The sequence below is a fragment of the Thermobia domestica genome, chromosome 5 (assembly GCF_964235325.1).
Source record: "Thermobia domestica chromosome 5, izTheDome1.hap1.1, whole genome shotgun sequence".
NCBI lineage: Eukaryota > Metazoa > Arthropoda > Insecta > Zygentoma > Lepismatidae > Thermobia > Thermobia domestica.
In genome coordinates this window covers 85694232-85722223 of record NC_137458.1, presented here as the reverse complement: position 1 = coordinate 85722223, position 27992 = coordinate 85694232, and the positions used below count along the sequence as shown (strand labels likewise).

At 32.9% G+C, this 27992-nt stretch overlaps 2 protein-coding genes across 6 annotated transcripts in view; both read left to right on the top strand.

Moving 5' to 3' along the window:
* numb (NUMB endocytic adaptor protein) overlaps window positions 1-27992 on the top strand; it is a 431069-nt gene that overhangs the window by 242205 nt on the left and 160872 nt on the right. The window lies entirely within an intron of this gene.
* Window positions 478-5201, top strand: LOC145684663 (uncharacterized). The gene is made up of 2 exons (XM_081757052.1): window positions 478-534; window positions 3974-5201. Exon 2 carries the CDS (start codon window positions 3975-3977, stop codon window positions 4623-4625), a length of 651 nt encoding a protein of 216 aa, XP_081613178.1. The 5' UTR covers window positions 478-534; window position 3974; the 3' UTR covers window positions 4626-5201.

Here is a 27992-nt window from a genome sequence, read left to right as displayed (position 1 = left end):
TTTGGAGAACACGATTATTTGTATTTTAGAGCTTACTCGGTGCTAGTTCGTCTGTGTTTAATATTTGAGGAAAGGAGTTTTTAGTTGACCGGAAATATCTATATTTGGAAGGTAAGTTGAATTTTGTTTTTTATATTTATTCTATAAAGTAATAACGAAAGAACTTAACTTTTATAGATAATTGAAGTGAGAATATAATATTATTTTTATTTATTGACTTTTAAGAAAAATAAAATGAGAAATATTGAAAAGCTGATGGTGGAATTAATTTTAAATTTATATAACAGCATAGAACTTAATTCTAAACCACCCAAGTAATTTTTTTTTATTAAACTTTTATATATATATATATATATATATATATATATATATATATATATATATATATATATATATATATATATATAGAATGATATTATGTGTTTGTGAAGGAGGTGCAGAATTTATACTAAATTATTTTTTTGTTATTTTTGTTTTAGATTTTTTCCTGGATCGATTGTGAAGAGATTTTTTGAAGGAATTTCTACATTTGAGGTAAGAAATAAATTATTTTATTTATTTTTAAACTTAAGAGAGGAAAACTGTGGAGCTTATTATGTTTAATTGACTTTTTGGAAAAGATTAGTTTTACTTGCGAACATTTTGAGTATAGTATGTGTAGCCTAGTTTTATTGAGAGGAAAGCAGGAAACGATGGAAAGATAAAAGCTTATGAATGCCAAAGAAAATGCAATATTTCAGTTTATCGTGCCACGATTATGCCCTTTAGGCTAAAACTGATGTGTTATTAAGGCAAGTGAATGATGCTGGAAGAATTGGTGGAATGAGAAAGTAGGAGCAAAAGGAAGTACCCCGAGTAAACTCACGAACACGATGTTGTCCACTAAAAAGTTACATGTCTAGGGATTAAATGAAAGACCTTACGCATCAGAGATACCGTTGAAACATATGTAGAGGAAACGATGGAAAGATAAAAGCTTATGAATGCCATAGAAAATGAAATTTTTAAGTTTAACGTCCCACGGTTATACCAGTTAGGCTAAGACTGACGCGTAATTAAGGCAAATAAATAATAACTCAACAATTGTTGGAATGAGATAGTGGGAGGAAACGGGAAAATCCACTAACAGAATATTGTTTAACAGAAAGTTAATTTGCGGGAAATTGAAGGAGGGTTTGCATACACAACAGGTGAGCGTTATAACATTAAGGTACCGTATGAACATAACGAAAGGAAAGCAAAAGATGGTGCAAAGATAAAAGTTTATAAATGCTATAGAAAATAAAATTTTTAAGTTTGACGTTTTACGCTTATGCGGGTTAGGCTAAAGGGTAATAATGCGAGATGGATGAAATGGTGGAATGAGATAGTGGGAGGAAAGGGAATAATTGCTAGAAAACCCACGTTTACGGTGGTTTTGCATAGTGTATACGAAACAAGAAAATGTAATAAGGCAGTACTTACATGTCTTTTTACAGTGACGTAGTAGCTAGCGCGCACATCTTTGCTGTGTATTTCTGTTAGGCTAAAGGAGACGGTGATGATGAGAAATGAGTGAAATGGTTGAATGAAGAAAATGGGAGTAAGCGGGAGAACCCCGACAAAACCTATACATATGGTGTTTGCACAGCATAAATTTGACTTGTTGTGGATTGGGATTGTATGAGAGATTTGAAGCACCGGAGGCGCGCGGTACCGCAAACTGGCTTTAACAAATATTGGAATTTATTATTAGAAAGAGGATATGAAATATAAACTTTTAGTTAATTCATGAATTGGAAAAACAAAAGCAATGTTATGTAAGATAATGTGCAATTGAAATTAGTTGAGTGAATGTGATGAATTGAACTGAATTGTTTTACGTTTAAGGCAGCGCTAGCTTAATTGGAAAAGTGTAGTTTGCCATATATTTTTTGCGTGTAGATAGAAGGTTACGTAATAGTTCCATGGATTTAAAGTACTGTTATTATGTACCAGTTTGGCGATGACAGTTTTTAATATTGGAAACACTCACCAACATTTATGACATGAAAATTGGTAATGTAGGTGCAAGTGTGCCATAATTATTTTGCAAAAGAGATAATTGAATTATTAGTAATTTATTGTGTCTTAAACTAATTATATTTGTTAGTTAAAGAATTGGGAAAACCATGCATGTGTAATATTAGTATGGATTTAAGTAATAACGTACAGAAAAATGTTTTAATGTCTAAATTTAATTGAAATTAATACCTATATGGAGTTTTTATTGGGAATATCACTATTTGAGGGCGTGTGCTTGCGACTTAAATATTATTATTATTTTTGGAATATATATATATATATAGAGTTATACCTCTTGTATAGCTTTATGTAACTGCCCTTATGTCCGAAAGAATAAAAATTAAAAATACAGGAAACATAAAAGCATTGGGGGGCTAAAATATTTAGTCAGACTGAAAGTAAATTCATGAATTATATTATTGAAATATAAGTATAGAAAAAATCAAATGACCGTATTTAAAATGTATGTATAAAGAAGATTTCAGTTGAGTTAAGTTGATTATGAGTTTAGCGTACCTTTGAGCAGCCATGCAATATGAGACGTGGACCTACAACTTTACGTGCAATGGGAACCATATGAGTTTGCCCCGGGAAGCAAATGCTGGTTACCCACGCGAAATGCGCGTACGTTAACCGCTTAGACATGTAGGAGCTTATGAACGACAATACTTTTTAGGAAAAATGGATTTTGTTTTCTTATAATAATTTATTGAAAATATTGAATTGATTTTATGGCACTTAGCACTTTATATTGCACGGTAATGCGAGTCAGGGTAAAAGGAGATCATAATTAAGGATGTGGAAGGAAATGGAAGCATTGCGAAAAAATTATGATGATAATATTGTTTAGTATAAGATTAGTTAACCAAATCTCTTGTTAAGGAATGTTCTAGAGGGTATGTTAACAAGAAAGAAAGGGAGGGGGCGAAGAAGACTACAATTAATGACTGATATTAAAACAGAAAGATTATACGTAAAAACGAAAAGGTTAGCGGAGGACCGTGGTGCATACAAACTTGTTAGCTGTGGCAAGTGACATGGTATTAAAGGCAAAATATCTATAATTATGATTTAAGCAGAAAATAGAACTATGAAGCAAATGTACTAGAGGAAATTAGTTTAGGATTTGTATGGAAAAAGTAAAATAAAAACGTAATGATAACTGAATATTATCTTGGTAGTATTGTAAATAGAAATGTTTCCTAGGAAAAACTTTTGCTTAATTTTTATGGAATTTCATATAAATGATACGAATATGTTGATACAATGGCAATAAGGACGTATGTTATTTGATATTTTGAATATGTAGGCAAAGACAGACATTGAAATTTTTTGTTGGGAGGGTTACAAAGTAATTTTGTTAGAATATGTTTGAAACTGGTGATTTTTAAGACCTTGTTCACATTTATATGTAGGTTACTTTTTAAAAGTAAGATAAAAATTGTAGAAAAAAATTAGTTTGTTTATGTTTGAAGGAATGAAATATTACTTTTGTTGGAAATATAGGTAAATTGCCTTATAATCATAATTTAGGGAACTTAGATCCCCAGAGTTTTTTACTGATGGAAAATAAATAAATAATACCACTTTGTTTAAAAGAGAACAAATAAAAAAATAATTAGAGTCATTATTTGTATTGAAGATTCAACTTTTAAGAACTGATATTTAAATAATGAAATAACTTTGACAGATTAACTTATAGGCGCTAAACGAATAAGTATAAGAGTGATAACTGAGTATTCAATGTACAGTAGCTATTTATTTTGAGAATAGAACAGTGAATTGATTGGATGAATTATTGAGAGACATAAAAAATAAGATGATACTTATTTTGATATATTTTTTAACAGCACGTCTGCTTAAATATAACATGTAAAATTTTATAGTATTATTTGATATTTATAAGTGTTTATTTTTTCATTTGTTGCAGGATGGCACACCACACACAAATTGCAATTATTCATTTAACTAACGAAGATTTTGATGTGATTGAATTAAATCCCGAAGAGAAGGAGGAGGATGTGGTTGAAATAGATCCCAAAGAGGAGGAGGAGGATGTGATTATATTAGATCCCGAAGAGGAGGAGAAGGAGGATGTGATTATATTAGATCCCGAAGAGGAGGAGAAGGAGGATGTGATTATATTAGATCCCGAAGAGGAGGAGAAGGATGATGTGATTTTATTAGATCCCGAAGAGGAGGAGAAGGAGAATGTGATTATATTAGATCCCGAAGAGGAGGAGGATGTGATTATATTAGATTCCGAAGAGGAGGATGAGGAGAATGTGGATGAATTAGATCATGAAGAGGAGGCGATGGAAGATGTACAAGAGGAGGATGAGCGGGCTACGATAGATGAAAATGGTGAACAGGAAGAGGAGGAGGTGATGCAAGATGATGTGGGGGAACAAGAGGAAGAAGAAGAAAACAATAGGGTGATTGAAATAAGTGAAGAGTTTTTAAAAACAATGATTAAATTACAAAAATTTTTAAACGTAGCGACGGATGCTAAAGTTTTACATACATTTAATCAATTTTTGAATAATTGTCAAGATTTATATAATGAAGGGAATAAATTGTAAAAAACGAAAAATGTAAAAAAAAAAGAAAAAGAAAAATGTAAATATAAGAAATAAAAAGAAAAAAAAAAGAAAATTAGATTAGACAATATAATTTGTGTGTTTTATTAATTCCAATATGATTACTTTAGGTAATTTGAACTGAGAAAAATCAGGTTTTAAGGTTACTTGGTTGTTTGGGTGATTGGAAGGCTTTATAGCGAGCACATTTTTATGGTTTTCTCTTTCAGTTTTCTGGTGGATTGTAGGAAGACTGCAGCTAACAAATGGAGTGGAGTAAGGTATTGTATAATTTTTTATGGAAGACCCAGCAAAGAATATTATTTTCACAGGGATTTAAGATTGTTTTGCTGTTAAAATTACAGGGAAAAAGTCTATAGAAACCTTATAAGAAGAAGAAGAAGACTGCTGAAAATATAATTTTCAGTTACTGACTAAAGATGCTTTTTTGAACTTGATTAAAAGACAAATTTTAGGTAGTGCAAGCTGGAATCCAGCTCAGCTATCTAAATATTTATTATTATTATTATTATTATTATTATTATTATTATTATTATTATTATTATTATTATACATTTGACAGACTTGGAAAATAATTTTGACTGTTTTTTTAAAAAAAATTATGCTTATCTTATTCTTCGTATCCATTACTTTCCTTCTACTTTTTCCTTTTATACTCATATAAAGAAAAAAAAAGACAATTTTTCGTAAACTATATGCATTGAAATTGTTGTCACACATAATCTCTTACTCTGAGTGAAGTATTTGAGAACAGAATTCTAGGAAAAAATATTTGGACCCAAAAGAAATGAGAATGGTGATTGGCAAAAGCTTCATATTGAGGAACTACATAGTTTATAGAATTACCCATCATTGTTAGGGTTATCAAGTCTAGGAGGCTTAGGTGAGCATGTCATATAGGTTTAATAGAATGCTTTCAAAGTCTTGACTGGTAGACTTATAGGAAAACGACCAATAGAAAGACCTATGCACAAATGGGAGGAAAATATTAAGATAAATTTCGCAAAAAGTGGAATACAAAGTACAAATTGTATACAATTGGGTACGGATAGAAGTGAGTGAAGAGCTTGTGTGAACCTCTGGGTTCCATAGGTCATAGACTTAGTTAGTTATTTTTATATGCAATGAAAATAATAATAATAATATTAAGAACAAAAAAGATAAATAAAATTCACCTCTTTTCTGCTACCCGTTTTTTAAAATAATTTTGCTTGTTCCCCTTAAAAATACTATTGAAGCTTTATAGAATGTGTATTGGTAACGTATTTTGATCTTGATTGAAGGAACACTGATAATCAAGACCAAGTTTGTTTCTAACTGCAAAATTTACTTAAAATTTTGATATATAACTCATAATTTCCACGGGATTTTTTATGTTTTACAGTTTATGGATTATTTCCATATTTTATCGATTGCTGCATTTTAATAGATTAATTTGAAAAATATGTCATAAAAAATCATTATGTGTACAAAAAACAGCTACTTGTCATTTCCCGTGCACGAGGATACATCTTACTGTTGCACTACGTGAACACTTTAAGTACAAGGGCAAGAACTCAGTCTATTACCTACTTTTTAACATCCTAGATAATGAATGAATAATTCCTAAAAGTATAGCGTTTCTTGTTCTTCCCTAAATGCAAAGTATGGCTCCTTAACTATAAGCGAAAATCAATGGGAATATTAAAATGACTTGTGTTTGCTTTTATTTATTGTATAAATGTCAGATAAAACCGTTGTTATGAGACTTATTTGTGAAGATTGAAATACGGAAACCAGAAATGTTGTGTATTTTGTGGATATTTAAACGCTAAGAAACCTATAGTGAACGAACAAGTTATCTACCTATCTAGGAAAAGAGGTATGAACGGGAATATATAACAAAGCGAGAGCGAGAGAGGGAGGAAAAAAAAAAAAGAAAAAAGTTTGCTTCATTGTAGGCTAGCGACCAGGCCGGAGGTATGGCGGGGCGGGAGGATTTTGGTGTTTGTAGTTTGAAGGAAACAGCGATAGAGAGGCGAGGGGAGTTTTTGCTTCTAGTTTGGCGAAAAGAGCAAGAGAGGGAGATAGGGAGAGAATGTTTGCAAGGTTGGATAAATGCGTTGGGTGCGTGAGAGGAGAGGAGACGTGCGGGGGCAGTTTCACGAAAAGAGCAAGAGAGGTAGAGCGAAGCGTGCATGTATTGGTGAGCGGAAGACAGGGGGAAGGCGCGGGGTTAACCTGCTTCAGGGCATTTTTTTTTATTCCTAGTTGAATGCAATGGAATTTACGGTCTTTTAAAAGGTAGGGAAAAACCGTGATTTTGAACACAGAAACTGCAAGTTTGTGTAAGCCAAGAGAAAACAAATACATGAACGAAAACGAATAATTTATCTGTTGATATCAGTAGTGTATATGCACGCGTTTATTGAAATTTTAAGTGACTATTTTTTTTTCTTTTTAAATATGTAAAGTTACATTATACTGTATGGGAAACCACATGTAAAGTATAGAAATGTTAATACTTACGTAAGATAAATTGTCTTTTCTGATGTTTGAAGCACATACGAAGCACTAATATATGCCGGAAAAAAAAGACGGGAAACGACAAAAAGATTTTATCGGTAAACGTATAAGGCATTCCCGGTTGTACAAATAAGACGAGGCTGATACGATGTGATGTAAACCGCACAAAAGCATGAATGGTACTGACACGTGTTTGTATATAGGTGGCGTTGATGCATAAAGACTAAGATTTTTTTCCGTATAATAACTTTAAATAAGCATAGCTCCTAAACGATTGATTATACGATAAAATGGACTACAGAAATCGATTTGTCAGGTCGAAATCTATATAGAAAGACACCTTACATGATAAAATTGAACAATTTTTTGTGGGGGCTAACAGTGGCGGCTGAGTATGTATGGATCTAACATTACATTTTTGGCTTTTGACGGCCAACTATTGGTTGTAGAAACAAAAGAAAGGTATTTTCTTGAATGTTAGGACCTAACGAACACTACTATACAGATTAGAACAATGTAACTTGAAAATAATTTTAAATGGTCATAAATCCTAAACGGTTCATCGCAGGTGAAAATGGACATCAGAAATCGATTTATCAGGTCAAAATCTATATAGAAAGACACCCTACATGATACATTTGAACAATTTTTATTTTTTTTGAAATTTATATACAGGGTGTTTCAAAAGTACAGTTTTTATTTTTTTTGCTTTTCTGGCCAAACTATTGGTCGTAGAAACAAAAGAAAAGTATTTTCTTAATCGTTAGGACCTAACGAACACTACTATACAGATTAGAACAATGTAACTTGAAAATAATTTTAAATGGTCATAAATCCTAAACGGTTCATTGTAGGAGAAAATGGACACCAGAAATCGATTTATCAGGTCAAAATCTATATAGAAAGACACCCTACATGATACATTTGAACAATTTTTATTTTTTTGAAATTTATATACAGGGTGTTTCAAAAGTATAGTTCTTTTATTTTTTCGCTTTTTTGGCCAAACTATTGGTCGTAGAAAGTAAAGAAAGATATTTTTTTAATCGTTAGAACCTAAGGAACACGACTATACAGATTAGAACAATGTAACTTTAAAATAAAAATTTAATGAATTTGCATAAACAATATGGCGTCGATTTTTTTTCAAACTTTGGAAATATGTTTATTAAAGGGTATATTTTTATATGAATAGGTAAAATGAATAATATTACTAAAATAAATACCTTTTTTGCGCGTTTTTTACCGCAACCGGTGCGCGCCGCGCGTTTTTTACCGCGACCGGTGCGCGCCGCGCGGTATTTGCGCCCGGAAAAAGGTTTTAGCGACGCGGGACGCGTAAAATATTGCCGCCCGGAAACTGCGCGGGGTATTGCCGGTTATAAAAAACAAACAACACTCGGTAACTTGCTATGGCACATGTACACACACGCACAGTCTTATACACACTAATGTGAATGTTATGGTACAGGTGGCGTTCTTTCAAGAAACAAACATGGCGGATGGATTTTAATGTGTTTTCTATGCATTAATCTAGTATACATTATTTTTAAAAACAGTAATAATTAAAAATTTAAACAAGTTAACACGAACTTAACCGAACTTTTCCGAACATTGCCGAACAAACAAAAATGTATGTAGAATTTTGTACATATTGGTTAATGTACAATACGAATAGTTCCGAACTTAACCCGAACATTGACGAACATAACAGTTTATATACAATTTGTGTACATGTTTATACATGTATTACACAAACGGTTCCAAACATAAACATAAAAATGTATTATGATTTACCGTACACGTTTAGTATACGTATACTATGCATTAAATATAATTTAATTACCGTTAAAAATAATAATTATAATATTAACACGGAATATAACACTACTAGTATAAGCTACAACACAGTTTGTAGTCTCGTACGCAAACGCAAATCGTTTTGTAGTCTTGTACCCAAAAGCATTTCATTTTGTAGTCTCGTACCCAAACGCATTTCGTTTTGTAATCTCGTACGCAGATGCTTTAACATATTTTAAATTTAGTAACAGTAATATTACACAATATGATGTAGTTTGTAAATTTTAGTTGCTTTTTTTTTAATAGAACACTCATAGAGTGTGATCGTATTTAAATTGACGTGCAAACTCCTAATTTTTATTGGATCGTTTGCTGTGCAAACTCTTTATTTATTTATCTTCTTGTATTTTTTATTGTATTGTTTCGTTTGCTTTGCTGCAGGTGATTAAACCGGTTTAAACTAGTTAATGTTTTTGTTATGCAAATATTCAGTTCTGCAAAAACTTCGGTGTTAATTTTTTATTGGTTCGTTTGTTGTGCAAACTCATTATTTATTTATTTAACCTCTCATATATTTTATTCCATCGTTTCCTTTGGAATTTTAGTTGGATCGTTTGTTACTCAAACTCCGAGGTTGAACACATTATGTTACCTCAAAATGTGAGCATGCCATAGATGTTCTACGAATATTTTAAACATAAAGGATATCACTGTGTTATAACCCATTTACATATAGATATATTTTTACTACAGTATTCTAATGTCTTATATTGATACCTTTACTGACTTCTAAGATGCTTGTTCACCTTATAGAAGACATTATGCCAACATTATGGTTTTCAACTTAGAGTCATTTATTGTAGGAACATAAAACACGTATAAATAACCTTATATGAAACATAGGTATTGTTCCTTTATCTTATATAGAATAAAAATACTACGTATGATATCAATAGTTGTTTGGAAAAATAAAACATATTATTATAATTTGTAACGCTTTATTGTATTTTCCAATATTGATATACATATTTAAATAAGATATTTACATTATATATATACGTACAAGTACCAACAGATAGCAAAACTTATGAACATCATGATACCTTTAGACAGTCTACTATTTACATATTTACGGAATACCAATCATTTAACACAGTTATTACTTTGATAACCATATGGCAATGTTCTATAGTCAGTAATACTGTTATGATTTAATCGTCGTCTTTTATTTTGAACTTTTTGATGTGTTTTAGTTTCAGACTTGGATACGATGACAAACCCAGGCTTACGAACAATTCTTCCTGGATTGTGTAACTGTTTTTTTTTGTCAGCTTTATCTCGAACTAGTTGATAAAAATGATCAAAGTTAATTTCTTGTCGTGTACGATGATTTAAAGTAATTCCTCTAATTTTAAATACATAATCTACTTTCCCTGTTTGAACTTCTTTCATCCTATAGGCATAATTTTTTGGCCCTAAGCCTATAAAGGCATCAATTTCCCATCCATCAGGAACTTCAATAGTTAACTGACCTAAATAGAAACCCAAAGAAAGTGGAGGCTTTTCATTCCGTTGTTGCACAAACATAATACTATCAGTGTCGCAGTACATTACACGCTCAGGATCTATAGCTGTTAGTAACTCATAAAGTTTTAAACGTGCCCAAGAGGTGATGAAGGCTGCAAGGACAACATTGGAAAATTTCCATGGCTTGTTTTTGTTTTCAATGTTTTTATATGATACAATGAAATGCCGCTCTCCAATAGGCAATACAGTTTGTACCTCATATTGTGGTGCCCATAGATAACTTAAAAATTTTTCTGGAGTATCTACAATTACAGATTGAGATAAATCTGTTCTTTGTCCCCATTTCCCATACAAGGAATTGAGAAATATTTTGGAAATATATCTTAGACCAGGATCTGATTCAATGTTATTTTCCGTTAACTGAATGCATTCATGTTTATAATAGTCTGCAATATATTTTTCTTGATCTTGTTTAGTTTTGCACCAACTAGGAAATCCTGAAGACCCCTGCTTCATTTTTAAGAAGGAATTGACATAATCTTTAAACAAATTATTTTCTGATCCAGATAATTTGAATTCCCAAATTTCAATAATTTGTAGAATTTTGTATCCGAGATCTAAAGCTACATGAAGTTCAGGAGTACAGTATGTACCAGTAAGGACACGCTCGGCATCATTATGCATACAATTGTTGTCACTTTGTTCCATAACCCAAACAAAAGGCGATCATTACATGTATATGGTAAAATTGAAAAATATAAGTCTTTAGGAGATACGTTTCACTAATCCATGAATACTTTGCACTTGTGGAAAGTCATGTCCCTTGTATATTATAGGTTTACGTACCATCACCCAGGGGTAAAGACTTGTAACATCACAATATAACACAGACTGATCGCTGATACATTCGTACAAGGCATTAAAACATTCCACCATAAAAACTATCTTTAGGTATCAGATGATTAATACTTTTTTTTCAGTATTTTTATTACTATGTAATATGCGATTTCAACTTTTTAAGTTGCAGTATTTGTAATACATGTTTACTAAGAAATCTTTTTTTATTCCTACTGTTATACTTTTAGGGAAATATTAAAATAAACTGTTAACGAAAATATCAATAGCATAAACGAATAACGTTTATAATAATTTCTCGTAAACTTTTTGTAAACGTTGTGTCTTATTTTTTTTCATTAATAGTTATTCTCTTGCGTAATAAAAAAGTTATTGTAAAAAACTTGTGCTAATAATATTTACGTATACTAAAAAACAAACTCGATGTTAAAAATTTCTTCTTATCATATTAAAGTATTAATATAAACAATAGTTCTTTTCTACTTACCTTTGAAAAGTTTTTTTCTTTACAAATGTTATTTCATTTTTTTTAATAATTTACCTAATGATATTAAAATAATTATGTAATTCAATTTTATGCACAAATATAAAATAAAATCATGTATGTAAAATAAATTCCAATGCGTGCAAAATTACAACTAAATCCGTTTGCACATAACATTACAGACTATTTGTGCGTACAAAAATTACAAACTAGGTATTTAAAACAAATAAAAAATAACAAAAATACTTTTATAGAAATAATATTTTTATTTTTCACATAATTTAAACTGATTACATATAAATAAATATGTAATGTTATATTCTATTTTAATTTTAAATTCATGTACATGAAAACAATTTCATCATACTAAAATTATAATAAGTATTGTTTTCAAATTTACTATATTTACAATGTATAACTTTTACTTCGTTTACTTATTTCACTAACACATCAAACAAATTAAAAAAAATTATAAAAATTGTAAGCAAAATCTTTTTTTAACAAAAGCTCTGTAATTAAATCAACATAATTTTTGTTTAATAAAATATTATATAACATATAAACAAAGGTCCAATCATCTATTTCAATATCATGATATGATGAAAAAATTTCATACAGTTCATCAAAAGTACGACCTCGTACCATAACACACCATGCATTAAAGCACATCATTTCATATTCACAAGTAATACAATCATGGTGTTCTATAATATGAGAGTTTTCGAAACATCCTTCACATACTAGTTTATATTCTGGTTTCCATCTTGAAATACAATCCAACACGCACTGTTCATTCACAAAAAAAGAAGTGCAATAATACAGACACGGTCTGATTCCTGTAGGCATTTTTGTCACTTTTTAAAAACACTTCCACTAATTCAGAAATATAACTATCACAAAATGTGAGTGATTCATATGATAAATTAAATCTATTTAAAAGCGTTTTGTTTTGTTTGTAATTATCGTGTAAACAATGTTTCTTCAAATACAGTTTAAACACTATGTCACGAGTTGTCTTCTTAATTACAAATTCCCACACAGAACGTTTTAATCGATTATTATATGCTAATAAACATAAATGAAGGCGCTCATCTGGTATTCTTAATGAACAAGCAGAACAAAGTAGTGGTTCATTCAGTTTATAATTTTCAAAAAGTTCTTTTATGCACAACTTACTTACTTTAAAGCGATTGCACTTACAGTTTATAATATCTAATTCACGAATTTCAATATCTGTATTAGGATACACTTTTTCAAATTGTATTTCATCATCATTTCGATAAAATCTTCTAAACGAATTACAATGTTCTTCATTAGAATGTAATAATTTCACCTCACAAATAACTTTCTTCCTATTAACAAGTTTAAGTTCTTTCTCTCGTGGCGAAATATATTCGGAATGGGATACTTTTCTACTACACATCTTCACAAATACTATACTATTTAAGTATTGTTCCTGTGTATACATAAATAAATTTGCGCATGCGTATGAACTTTTAACGAATGCGCATGCGTGTTACAAACTTATATTTACTTTCCATTGGATACCACAGCTTCCAACTCCAACATGTGTTTTCCTTTTCACAAATAAATTTGCGCATGCGTATAAACTTTTAACAAATGCTCATGCGTGTTATAAGTTAGTATTTTACTCTCCATTGGTAAATATAGTTTCCATTGGCTAACAGAGCTTCCAACTGCAACATATGTTTTTTACTTTTCATTATGCAGGTATGTATGTATGTTTACATGTATTTTTCATCAAACAAAATAAAATTGTGTTGTATATTCAAAACAATAAATATTAATATATGTTTTGCACATTTTATTATTAGTTCACACAACATGGTCGTGTAATTTATTACGCAATATTAAATAAATACTTTTCGTAAAACAGTTATGATAATAATACGTAAGTTTAAAAATAAAAAATTAGTTAGTAAAACAAATTCTCCAAACATTTTTACATAATACAAAAAAAGTTTATCCAAAACAAACAATAAAATATAAATGTAAGGTTTTCTTTGCAATTTTTAACACGGCAATACAAAGTGTTCAAGTAATTTAGTATTTTCAAAAATCATTTGTTTTCAACATAAATTATTTAAGTATTAAACTTTTATATACGTATATATTTTATTATTATTATTTCTATTTATCTTTAAATATTTTCTTAAAATGTAAAATAATATTATGAAAAATTAAAAAAATGCAAGCGTGTGAAACAATACTAATTGTAAAATAATATAAGTAAATGCAAAAGAAAATAAATATCAAACAAATGTTACTTGCAATCATTTTCAAATTTTTCTAATTATTTATTTCATTACTCATTTTAAAAACAAAAACAAGAAAAATTATTATAATGCATAAGTTTATTTCTATATATTTTCATCACAATACAATACAATAAAATTACATTAACAAAAAAAAACTTTATGTTATTTTCATTCAATACATAAAATAATAATAATTATTATTTCTTCTTTGTATACAATACAATTAATGTTATAAAAATTTTAAATATTACAAAAATATTTTTAATACATGTGATTTTTTTTCTACACCTTTACAATAAAAGGTTGCATCTTGTTTTCTAACAAAAAAACGTAACATCAAATTCGATGATCACGCATTTTGCGTGTAAAAATTATACTTAAAATTTTAGTATCATGTTCTTCAAATAAATCATTCAAAGTTATATCGTTGGATAAATATCCTACAGCAAAATTTCCAATATCATAATAAAATAAACATTGTTCACAAGAAATATTATTATTATTAAAACGTAAGTATGCACTTATATGTTGTTCACTATACGATACACAAAAAATTATTTTCAAAATACGTAATATGTATACATATATAATTAAAAGTTTAAAATTTAATTCTTTCTTTCACTTTTTTCTGTCTTTACACAAACACAAACATAAGGTTCACTTTTCATCTGTAGTTCAGTTCACACATGTTTTCTGTCTTTCATTCTAAAAATTTCAATTACATCACTTAAAAATGTCTTATCCCTTTCTTCAACCAAATCATAGTATAGTTCATAAAACAATTCTTGAGTACATTTAATTCTTTCTTTCACTTTTTTCTGTCTTTACACAAACACCAACATAAGGTTCACTTTTCATCTGTAGTTCAGTTCACACATGTTTTCTGTCTTTCATTCTAAAAATTTCAATTACATCACTTAAAAATGTCTTATCCCTTTCTTCAACCAAATCATAGTATAATTCATAAAACAATTCTTGAGTACATATGCCTATTATATGCGATTTGGCATATGTATAAAACAGTTCTTCAACTTCTATATCTATTAAAGTTGATATGGCACGTTCCATCAATTCTTCATCAGTCATGAATAAACATTCATCGCCCATTTGATTGTTAACACTTTCATAACATCCGCTACAAATTAACATTTTATCTGTTTCCCACTCTTTAATCGCTTTCACAATACACTTCATGTCCACTTTATAATTACTGCAGCGGCAATTCAACCTCCACAACCTTGATGTCCTCGATAGTAAGGATGGTGATCCTCCCACAAATTCTTCATCTTCTTCAATATCAATATTATTATCATCATCATCATCCGAAGATGATGATAAATAAATAGTTTTTACACTGTCTGGAGACTCTGCTCTGCTATTTACCGATAAAATGCTATTCTCGGTATTCGGGTTATGCTCCACAGATGGCGGAGAAAACAACGTCTCTTCATCCGCGTACACAAAATCTTCTTTCTGTATAGCAGCCATAGCTAAAATACATACAACATTTTCCAAAACTCTCGTATTTAAACAGTTCCAACAAACAAGATGGCGTCCTCTAATACCATCAAGTTCATACAAGTCACCTATTCCTTTTCAAAACAATATTTAAGCATGTTAATAACACAATACAAAAAACATAAAAACTTTTCTTTGCACTAACAAAAAAAAATCCCAAAATTCTTTTCATATATACGTTCAAGGTCCTCTCTTTTACTTCATTTTCAACTTTATTACCATCCGCGCCCAACCGTTCGCGTCCCCGCACCTTTCCGCGCCGCGTCCGCGTTTTCGCTGCCAGGTTAAAAAGTCTTTTTATAACAATCCGCTATTGTTCAGCACCTAAATTATTATTCTTTAACGCATACAGCTGCAAGGTTTCTCTTTTATTATTTTTACATACACCTGCGAGGTGTCTTTTTATAACAATCCGCTATTGTTCAGCACCTAAATTATTATTCTTTAACGCATACAGCTGCAAGGTTTCTCTTTTATTATTTTTACATACACCTGCGAGGTTTCTCTTTTATTAATCTTTATAACAAGCTAGCATTGTTCAATGATTTTCCCAAGGTTTCTCTTTTATTATTCTTTACATACACCTGCATGTTTTTCTCTTTTATTATTCTTTATAACAAGCTTCACATTGTTCATTGATTTTCCCAAGGTTTCTCTTTATATACATCTGCAAAGTATTGTATACTTCTATTATTCTTTATAACAAGCTTCACATTGTTCAATGATTTTCCCAAGGTTTCTCTTTTATTATTCTTTACATACACCTGCATGTTTTTCTCTTTTATTATTCTTTATAACAAGCTTCACATTGTTCATTGATTTTCCCAAGGTTTCTCTTTATATACATCTGCAAAGTATTGTATACTTCTATTATTCTTTATAACAAGCTTCACATTGTTCAATGATTTTCCCAAGGTTTCTCTTTTATTATTCTTTACATACACCTGCATGTTTTTCTCTTTTATTATTCTTTATAACAAGCTTCACATTGTTCAATGATTTTCCCAAGGTTTCTCTTTTATTATTTAAAAATATACATCTGCAAAGTTTCTCTTTTATTATTCTTTATAACAAAACACCATTGTTCATTAATTTTCCCAAGGTTTCTCTTTTATTATTCTCTTTTATGTCACTACTATACATACAATAGTACAACAGCCATTACCTGTCATCATATGTCATTTCAACAATAGTGTATTTCTATACAACTATACTCTCTATCTATTGTCTCCCGGCGCCCCGCTGGTGCTTCTCAATTACGAATACAATAGGTAATTGTCTGCAATCCATTGTTCTAGGGCCACACACGAAGGTTACATACTGCCATAGACCTACTCAGTAACTATTCTAAAAATTCTATTGGGTTTTCGATCTTCCGAAGTACAATTTCCTCTCGAGGGGGCAAGCGCCCTCTTAACTCACCTAATGGGGGCCCTTGTTCATCAACGTTTAACGACATACAAGTCATAACATGATACGCTCCAATAATAAATATAGTAACTAGCCTAATTGATTCATATCAACTTTGCTATCTTAAATAACTTAAACTAGAAATACAAATCACTGAATAAAGCAACGTTTCTTTTAAAATAGTAAATGTGTAACATTTTCGCCAACTAACAACATATTGGCTTCATCAGATACTGTAAAACAAGAGGGCAAGTCAAGTCAAGTCAACTTATGTCATTTACCAACTCATTAAGTACCCGGCTATTTAAAGTGTTTGCAACGTGTTTTTATTGTTCATGCGTACGCTTGGAATACGCTGACCATGTATTTAAATGTGAATGGCTAATCACAAACGCGAAAGCAATAAAAACGCGGAGAAAGCGTCAGCTCGAGCGTATTCGGTGCGTTTCGGAACAATAGACCTTCTGCTGTTTAAAAGATTTCAAAAGGAAAGAAAAGAAAGAAAAGACGTGCTGCCAGGCAAGGGAATTGTAACAAGAAACAGCTGCTTGGAAGATGATTTGTGCAGAGTATTGGAACTCTGCTATTACACACCTGGACCTGGCAAAAAGACCCGGAAACCCTGACTGGCTTACAGTATGATTTACAACTCTGCTGAAAGTAAAATTACTGAATAATCAGCTTGGCCGCGTTCGCTACAGGGGGTAACGCATCAAAAACGCTTTCTCAAATAGCCTAACCCTAAGAGAAGGAAGGATATCTAGCAAATGCTACTTTATCCAGTGTATTTAAGTGTGTGTGTGTGTTTGTATGTAGATGAAAGAAGTCAGTGAATTGTGAGTTGGTACTGTTCTATTGAGAAATTCTGTTTATATTTTGTGTGTAGGAGTGTGAAATTTGTGTGTGTGCGTGTATGTGTGTGTTGTTGTTGTTGTTGAATGTGGAAGTTCTTCAATGTGATATTGTTCTATTCTCCTGATTCTTCTAAAAAAAAAATGATATTGATGGTGTTACACCGCATCCTTTGTAGTCTGCGCCAGTTCAGAGTCCACCTTTAGCCAAAAAAAAAAAAAAAAGAAAAAGAAAAAAGAAAAGTTCGGTCATAGTACAGCTCACAGATGATGAGAAGAACCCTAAAACAGGGGAAAGGTCAACGACACGGTCAAGTCCATTTTCGGTTTTTGAGGTGTGGTTTATACTTAGATGGCGTCTGCTATTCCGGGTAGTTATCTGTGTGCTATTCCGTGGTGTAATTTGAAACCCCCGTGCGAAAAGTGGGCGAGACCATACCTACGTCACACTACTTGTGCTAGGGTTCTTCTCGTCATCTGTGAGCTGTACAGGGTGATTTTTTTAAAACACGGATTTCATTTGGGTCTAGTATTTCTAACTGAAATCCAATTTCATGCGGTTTGTGGCAATGATCATGGAAAGACGGGAGATTTATGGGATCACGTTTACTGGTTTAAATTCGTCTGGGATAATATCGACCACGCTTCAAGAAAAACAGCAAATAGTCGCCAGTGTACCTTACAATTGGAATGAGGTTTCGGATTTTTGAAGCCAAATTGCGGGATATTAATTGTTAGTGAGAATACAAATCAAGTGTTAGTAGTAACATCCATAAATCACATGTTGAAAAGCTATAGCAGGTTTCTTGCGACAAACGACGGAAAGATTTCTTGGGCGACCTAAGGAGTTGATAACTGACGTCTTCCAGAACACCCGCCTGCGGGTTCTATGCTTCCCTGTCTCACTCAGAAGTGATCCTGTTTCTTCCAATTTATTCACTAGCGATCACATTATGTTCCTGTTTGGGGCAAAACGTGAGACAAATTTGTTTCTAAATGCCCTTTGCGTAGCAACAACAGATTTCGTTTTCCAAGAACTTTTAACAATAAAATCATGTTGCTCCAAAGAGTACACTATTCTCACTGTGTCCTGATCATACACAGTAGCACATAACTGTACAGCACAATTCCCAATATACAACGGTCTAGTTTCGTATTGCTTATTGAAATTGGTGAGTTTGCCATCTAACGAAGAAAACTCAAATCTCCACACCGCACCGCATCTCATTCCGATTCTAAGTTACACTGGCGAATATTTGCTGCTTTTCTTGAGGCGTAGCCGATATTACCCCGGATGAATTTAAACCAGTAAGTATAGTTCCATAAATATCCCATCCTTTCTTGATCATTTGCTCCAAACCGCATGAAAATTGAACTTCAGTTAGAAATTCCAGACCCAAATGAAACCCGTGTTTTTTTTAAATCACCCTGTAGTAGTTTGTTAATGCTTGAAGGATCGTCGTTGGATTGTTGTTGTATTTCTTGTCGTCATCCGTAAATTGCGTTTGATAAAAATTTTTGAGTTGGAATTTATGGAAATATTTAAAATTTAAGTTATTTGTGGTTTGGTCGATAGCTAGAAGTTCAGCATGTTCATAGATGGTGTCGGTGCTACCCTCAATCTGTAAGACACGTCTGAGCCAGAAGCGTTCTGTTTTTGCAATTTCTATGACATTTTCCCTACTCTAAATAGGATGACCATATCGCCTCCAGAAAGCAGAAAGTTGCTAAGCGCCATTTTCCAACTAAGTGTATAGCCTGACTACCCAGTTCATGTTTAATGTGCACAAAGAGAACAAGGGCAGGAGACAATACGAAACGTCTGCACTGAAAACTGAATTCTAGAAGAAAGAAAGGACCGGAATTAATTAGTATTTTGTTCGCTTTTATTAATCTCCTGAGAAATTTGCATTTTGGCGCTTAGCACCTTTCTATTTTTTTATGGGCGATGTAGGAGTATTGTTCTGATTATGATTTTGTAAATATGACTTTTGGCTTTTGGTGTTAGATGATTTGTTTTAATTTGAAAATAATGATAATGGCTGTCTCCTTGGCAGAAGCTATGTGGGCTTTGAGATTCAGTCGATTATCTAAGGTGACCCCCAAGTATTTCACCGTCCGACTTGGAAATATATGTGTATTATCAACCATAATTGAGTGGTTTAGATCTCTCCCAGTGCCTTTGCCATTAGGATAACAAAGGAGAATCTGAGCTTACTGCGGATTGAGTTGAAGAAACCATCGACTGCACCATCTTTTAAACTGAGTGACAATCTACTTAGTATGAGTTGGGTGTTGTTTCCGGAAGTCCAGTAAGCAGTATCATCAGCAAAGAGTGCTAAGTTACAAGTATTGTTTGGTAGAGTAGGTGTGTCATTTACTTATAAGATATATAATAATGGAGCAATGATTGTTCCTTGTGGTTATTGTTAAAAAGTTGGCCATTCATCTTAATTCTTGTTTGGCGGTGTTGAAGGAAGTTCTAAATCCATCGGATGATAGTAGTCGGTAAATTTAGTTGTAGTAATTTGGTGAGAAGGTCATCATGCCAGACACAGTCGAAAGCTGAGCTGAGATCCTAAAAGATTGCTGCAGTTTTCAATTACTTTTTGAAAACTTTCTCCAGATGGCTGTGTATAAGAAGAATTTGGTCCGTACTGCTATGTTGTGGCCGAAAACCAGCTTGTTTGGATGCGCAGGGTGTCTATCGGTCACGAAAGTCATGAAAAGTCACGAAATCAGAAAACGGTCATGAAAGTCAAGGAAAAGTCACGAAATTTAGCTTTTGGGTCACGACTTTTTAAAAATCTGTACAAATATAAGTATAGACTGGAAAATGTTGTTCTATAAAAGGTCAAAATCCACCTTCAAAAATGTCTATGGTCGGCTGTAGAGGCTACCAAATCGCAAGCAAAGCACGCTTCTATCGCATGCCTGAAAATTCGGCTAAATTCGTTCTCAAGTTTGCTCTTGAAAATTTTACGAAATTTTATGGTTTGGGAAAGAAAAGGTCACGAAGAAGTCACGAAATTTCATTTTGGAATTTTAGTAGACACTCTGGTGTGATTTGTTTAGTTTCTTGAAAGTAGTTATGGAGTCGGTTGACTAAAACTTTCCCCAATAATTTGGACATAACTGAAGCGAGGGTGATAGGACGGTAGTTGGTAGACTTGGAGTGATCTTTACCTTGTTTAGTAATTAGGATTGTATAGAATTTTTTCCAGGAGTCCGGTATAAAACCTGTACAAAGGCAATAGGTAAATATTTGTGCAAGGGCTTGTGGAAGACAGTCGGGTGCGTTTTTGATACATATGTTTGGTAGGGCATCTGAACTAGGAGTCGTATTCTTCTTTTTGGCCGCTTCTTTAATTTCAATGGGTTGAGTGTCTGCCAGGAGTGTTTTGACATTTCCAGGGTGTTCGACACCAATGTCTTGGGTTCGAATATCTTGATTATGTTGTAGAAATATTTTAATTTTATTTGCCAAGTTTTGGATGGCTTTCTGTTTCCTATTTGCTGGAAGAGGTTGGTCGAAGTTTTTATTGCATCTTCTTTTGGAAGAAAAGTAGCTTTTTGTTCAATTGTAAGGAGTATTTGACCAATTATATTAGTTGGAATATCCGAGCTATTAGATTTCTTGTATTTGGTAGTTCCTTCCAAAATTTGGGGAGGGAGTTGCTGGTAGAGATTTGTAAATATTCACATTTTTTAAATTAATTTTTGTTCTCTGAATGAAGTGATGTCTTGTCTGATTTCTTTGGTTAATTTGTTGATTTCTCGTTTAGTATCCTGATTAGTTTTCCTGTAGAGTTTGTAGAGGAATCTTTTACGATTTATTTTGTCGAGTAAACTTCGAGGAATTTGTTCTTCAGGGATATTAATGGTTCGAGTTGGCACATGTTTGTCGAGAGCAACTTGTATTATAGAGGTAATGTGATCATATACTTGCGAAATGGAAGTTTCATTGTTGTTAATTTCAATCTCTGCTAGTGAGTGGTTTATATCTTCCTTGTACCCTTCCCAATTGGCATTCTTATAGTCCTTGATCGTGATGTTGTGTTGTTCAAGAGAAAAGGTATTGGTAGTGGTACTTCTATAGCTTCATCGTCAGAGGGAAATTCGTATTTAGTCTCAGCGGCTTGGATGACTGCAAGTAATTTGCTGATAATCAGAATCTTGTCTGGGTTGGTATCTTGCTCATTAGCTTTTTCTGGTCGTCTAGTTGGTTTGTCAGTTTTTACAAGGAATAGTTAATTGGAGATGAGAAAGTTAAGAAGTATTTTTCCGTTTTTGTTGGTAATGGGATCTCCAAGGAGTTGATGTTGGGCGTTGAGATATGCCATGATAACGGAATAGTGGTATCTAGAGAAATGCGTTAATAACGGAAGACTTTGAGATAAATCCTGATTGGGTTGATTATAGAGGGTGACCAACATAATCGGGATATTCTGGATGGTGATGGCAATAGGCGTAGTATTATCATTTTGAAGGCGTTTTGGAATTTTGTATAGAGAGAAGGAAAATTGCTTTCTGATAAGGATGGCAGTGCCTCCAGTTGGTGTATTGCGATCATATCGAATGGTTCGATAGTTAGGAATTTGAAGATAAGTAATTTTGCTGAGGTTGGTTTCGTTGATGACGATAATGTCTATATTACGTTTCACGGCATAAACGGATAGTTCCATAGACTTTGTACGAAGACCTTGAATGTTTATGAATAGAAATTTAAGATTAGTAGAATTATTACGTCAGTAGGTGGTTAAGGTTTTCTCTGAGGTTGATCCATTTAAGAATCAGGATTTTGGTGAGTGTTTCATGTATTTTTCATGACTTATATGCAGGTCCTCTTCGGTGGAAATTAGTGTGTTGATTCGCTCGTTAAAGAACGTTTTCGTTGCTTGTTTGATGGCACTCTGAACTACGTCGAATTGTAATTTCTGGGCGTCAGAGATGATGGTAATGATTGATGTAATCTATTTGATCATATTATTATTTAACTGCTGGAGTTTCTTGTCGATGATTGCCTGACAATGTTGGTGATGAGTGGTACAATCCTTCCTAGGAGGCTAAGATCATCTACTTCGTTATCCTCATCGTGAGTGGTGATTGTTTGTTGTGGCTGAATGTTACAAATTTTGATAGCTTTGATTTGATTGATTGATTTATTTGATTTTAACGTCCCGTTCAGCAGCGAGGCTATATGAGACGTGGACCTACTGATTAATGTGGAATCCGAACGACATGAGCTCCCGCCGGGAATCGAACCCGGGTCTCCCATGCCATAGGAGAAATTTTGATAGTGTTGATATACGATGTAGTTTCAGGATCTTCTGGTTGTTGATGGGAGTTGTATCTAAATGTAACAGGATTCGAGAAACTGGTTCGAAACGTTGATTGGCTGGTCAGAACTTTTGTCAACTTTTGTCATGATTGGCTCAGTTCGTTCTGACCAGCTAATCAGCGTTCAGAACCAGTTTCTGGAATCCTCTTACATTTAGATGCAATTCCCTCTTGTTTTTCTTGAAGCTTCGACTTTGTATTATCTTGTTATGAATATAGATGTCATCAGTGATGAGTCGGTTGATAGAATCTGGACTTGTTGAGAAGATCCTGAGCAGGGGAAGGGAGCCAGCTGAGTTCTAGATAACTGCCGCCACAGAAGTTGCCATCGATTCTATTATGAAATGGATAGCCTCCATTCTAACAATAGTCACTGACCCCTTTCCCCTGACAGAAAGTCCTTCACCAAGCCACCCGCCACATTTTCCGAAAACAACTCAATGTTTTCACTACGACTCAAGGGAACCTTTACATCACCCATACACAATTAAAACAACCTACAAAGCCGAACAACAAACAATCATTCACACCAAGCTCTCAAACAGTACTTAAGTACATACCTCATTCGAACACATAAATCTCATACACAACAATTCCTATTATACACACACTCATGCCATGTTTTTGAACTAAATACCATGTGCCTCATGCTTTGGCACTCTCCATGGATGTTTGGGTGTACCAAGTTCAACCAGAAGACCAAGTTTCATCTCCGAAACACATGATCATCGTATAGAGAAGACATCATCTCCCACGCCAGGCTCAGTACCATTTCCATGAACAGGACCACTTGACCATCGACATCCCACGATTTCGGCAACGCACAGAAAACAGGACGACCAGTTCCAGGGAATTCACATCAAAACACCATTCTCACTGCCCTGTCTTGACTTTCTACTCTACCACACACATCAACATTCTACTCTGGATAAAGTAGCCTGTGGCTAGACACCTTTCCACTCCCACAATATTACGTGAGACTAATAAATTTCACTTGTCTTGTCTTGTCCTCTTTGTTTTTACATTATCTGGTGAAGCCAATATGTTCAATTACTTGGTGAAACTGTTATACAGTTACTGTAAGATAAACGTTGTTTTGTTCAGTGATTTATATTCTAGTTTAAATTAAGTATAGTAATATATACTACACGTTGCACCTCTCGGTCATCAGGTAAAGTCGTTTTTCTCAAGAAATCATCAAGATCGCGGAAGAGGTGGTAGTTGAAGGGAGAGATGTTAGCAGAATATGGTGTGTGAGTTAGGGTTTCATACTGCGACTCATGGAGAACCTACGTCGTCCTTTTCGCTACATGTGGGAGAGCAAAATTGTGTAATATGAGGATACCATTTCTGTTGATCATCGCTGGACGCTTGCGATGTTGCGAAGTTCACCATTGTAATGATCTGTATTGACGGTTTCATCTCACCTGAGAAAGGTTGAGTCTCTAGTTCTTGTTGTGCATTATGCACGTTAAGTACAGCATGATTATTGCTATGTCTGTGAATAATCGGTTTTTAGTTGGTTAGCGCATTCCAGTGCTGAAGTATCAATCCGTACTCACTGAATTAGATTTTAACCTCCTTTTTTTTCGAAAAGTTATGAGACGAGATTGAAAATACTCAATTTTCAGTGTTGTAAGGAGAGAAATTTAAAATGGTATACCTGCAGGATCGAGTAACAGCTGTTGGTATGCAGCATGGCTTCACTCAATAGAAAATTCATAAATAGCCTAGTCAAAATTTTTAAAACAATAAAAGGTTAATTATTAAAATATTATTAATGAATTATTGAATTATTTCTTTTCTTTACCAACTCGATTTATATACACATATATGCAATATTAATTCTGTATTTCGCCTCAAAATCTGAAACTTCGGATTTTGATCTCGGATGTAGGACATCCTCACAGTGGGAATGTCGGAATGATACTTTAGATAATATAGAAAGAAAGTGACTTGATTATCTATTTTAAAATCGACAGTTTAGTAACTTTACTTCTCAAAGGAAGATCAGACTTCAGCGTGACAAAAGAGAAAGCTTAACAGAATGAAATAAAGAAATAAAAAGTAATCATTAATGGAAATCATATGGTAACAATTTCACGTAATTGTTAACTATTTCCCGTTTCTTTGAGAGAAGTAGAGAACGTCGTGGCAAGTAGCAGATAAAAATATATATTGTAAAATTATTTGCAATATTTTATGGATTAAGTCCTTTGGTGTCTAAAACACTTTTTTGTCATTATCACAAGAACGTAAATCTGACATTATAAAATCACCTATCTCGAAACATAGCGGATGCCACGACTTCATTGTAGCTTTTTTTACTCTTCTCCGTACATTCTGGGCAATAACCGCTAACCAACAAAATTCCAATAAAACATTAATTTTCTCTGTCGTAATATTTCCAGGCTTACTTTTCATCTCTGCATAATGATTGCTTTTTGACAGAAACAATGAAACAATATTTTCTCCAAATAATTGTTCAAATATTTGTAAAGCAGATTCATTGCGGCCATTCAAATGTAAGAGCTTCAAGTTCTTTGTTCACCCACTCATAAACTTTATTCTTTACTGGAACACACGATGTGTCTGTATGTATTACTAACTTCTACCTACTTCCTTAGTGTCAGCTTCCAGAACCTCTGCCTTAGCTCTCAATTGTGAACCAAATAAATAGTTATCTGCTACGTCCTCGTCCCCAGAATCTTCGTCTGTCAAATCATCAGTCACAGAACAAAGTGACTGAAGAATTACAGCAACTTTTCTTCATAACGTCATCGTCCTCTTCTGAAAAGGTCAATATTCCAAGAGTCAAACGAGAGCCAAAAATATAATAATTAATTTCATAAAAGAATATGGAAGTATTCGGGAACTAAAAGAATTGTAATCCTAGATATTACTGCACAATGGATATCAAATATAAAATTGACTCCACCTGTTTGATTGTTATACTGTACCTACATTTTTTTCTGTACGGAAATGGAGCATCAGATTCGAAGCCTGTGCATGCTGAACAAAGCTATGGAGCGTGTCGTATTACCTGTACAGAACATATGATTGATACTTCACGCTTGTAGAAATGAAATGAAATCTTTGAGTTTTACGTCCCACGCTTATGCCCGCTAGGCTCTAGGAGATGGTGATGATGAGAAATGAATGAAAGGGTGGAATGGAGAAAGTGGGAGAAAACGGGAGAATCCCGAGAAAACCCACGTATAGGGTGTTTGTTCACAACAAAGTTCACTTGGCATGAGCGGAGATCGAACTAGGGACCCCACGCACAATAGGTGAACACTCTACCACTGAGCCACCGCGACCCACCTTCACGCTGGTAGAGTAGTGTAGCACCATTATACACACTTCAATTTCTGTGTCAACAATCCAGTGTCTGGCAATATCAAATATTACCAAATACACGATAGGAAAGGATAATAATTCTCTTCTTAAAGTGGTTTACTCAAATATTTCATGTGTTATATTCTGAAGTTAGAAATGCAAGATAATTATAGAACCAAATGCAGTCGCGCATTCACATTTTTTGTGAAGAGTTCAAACTTTGGGGGGAATTCAGTGCTACTCGAGCCACTCCGTTTCTATGTAGTATTGAACGGGTACTATTCTGTACCCAAGTATTATGCATTGTTTCTGCAGTGATTAACTTTTTTACCACAGAGAAAATAATTTTAGAGAAAATTATGACATGGAATGGAAAAATAGATAGGGCTGCGAACGTTTAAAGCGCTTTACGGAATATTATCTTTCCTGCTGCTCTAGTGGATGGCACATGTGCCTTTGGTGGACAAGGTCTTGGGTTCGATTCTCTGTAGGAGAGCATTGAACGCATTATAGTGGTTCGGATCATAGGATCCACGTCTCGTATAGCCTTGGAACTAAAATGAGACATTAAATCTCAAGAAGTAAAATCAAATAGACCAGTAGGCCTATCACAAACTTATCTCTGATAAGAAGTGACTCAAAAACACAACTTATTTTTGTTTCATAGCGTTTTCTAAGTATCGTATCAGAGCGCATTATTATTGTTGTTGAAGAGCGGTATATTATGAAAGAAATTAAACAAATTATGCAACTATCTCCATCACGACTCTGAAACTCACTGAAGAAAGAATTAACACTTCCGACCAGAGTATTTACACATATTTATTAAAACTAAAGAAACAATGTAACGATTTCGACAACTTAATGTTATCTTCATCAGACACTAACTGAAAGAGATATTTTCAGAGCATAAAAATATATACTGTATATATTTTTATGTTTTGAAGATATCTCTTTCAGTTAGTGTCTGATGAAGATAACATTAAGTTGTCGAAACCGTTACACTATTTTTTAGTTTTATTAAATAAGTGTGTATACTCTGGTCAGAAGTGTGAATTATTTCTGAAACAAATTAATAGTATACCCTCCTCTTGATTTCTTTACATGCATAATCATCCAGAAATTTACTGTGTTTTCAAAGATACGCTAATAGCAATAATAAATATAGAAAAATATACGTATATTTTTATATATTCTTCCTAGGAGCTTTTTTTTTTTTTTTTTTTTTTTTGTAAAATATTTTCCATTCCTCGTTAGAGACTCTTTTGGTAGATAAAATCATTTCTTCCTTTTGTTGTTGCTTCTTCAGAGCAACAAGGAAGGAAATCCTCTATAAACGCAACAGAAAATCCAATAACATTTCGTTCTCCAATTATCGTCTTGACAACAGACGGAGGAAAGGGAATTTTGTGAGGTTGCTTATACCCATTATATGAAATTA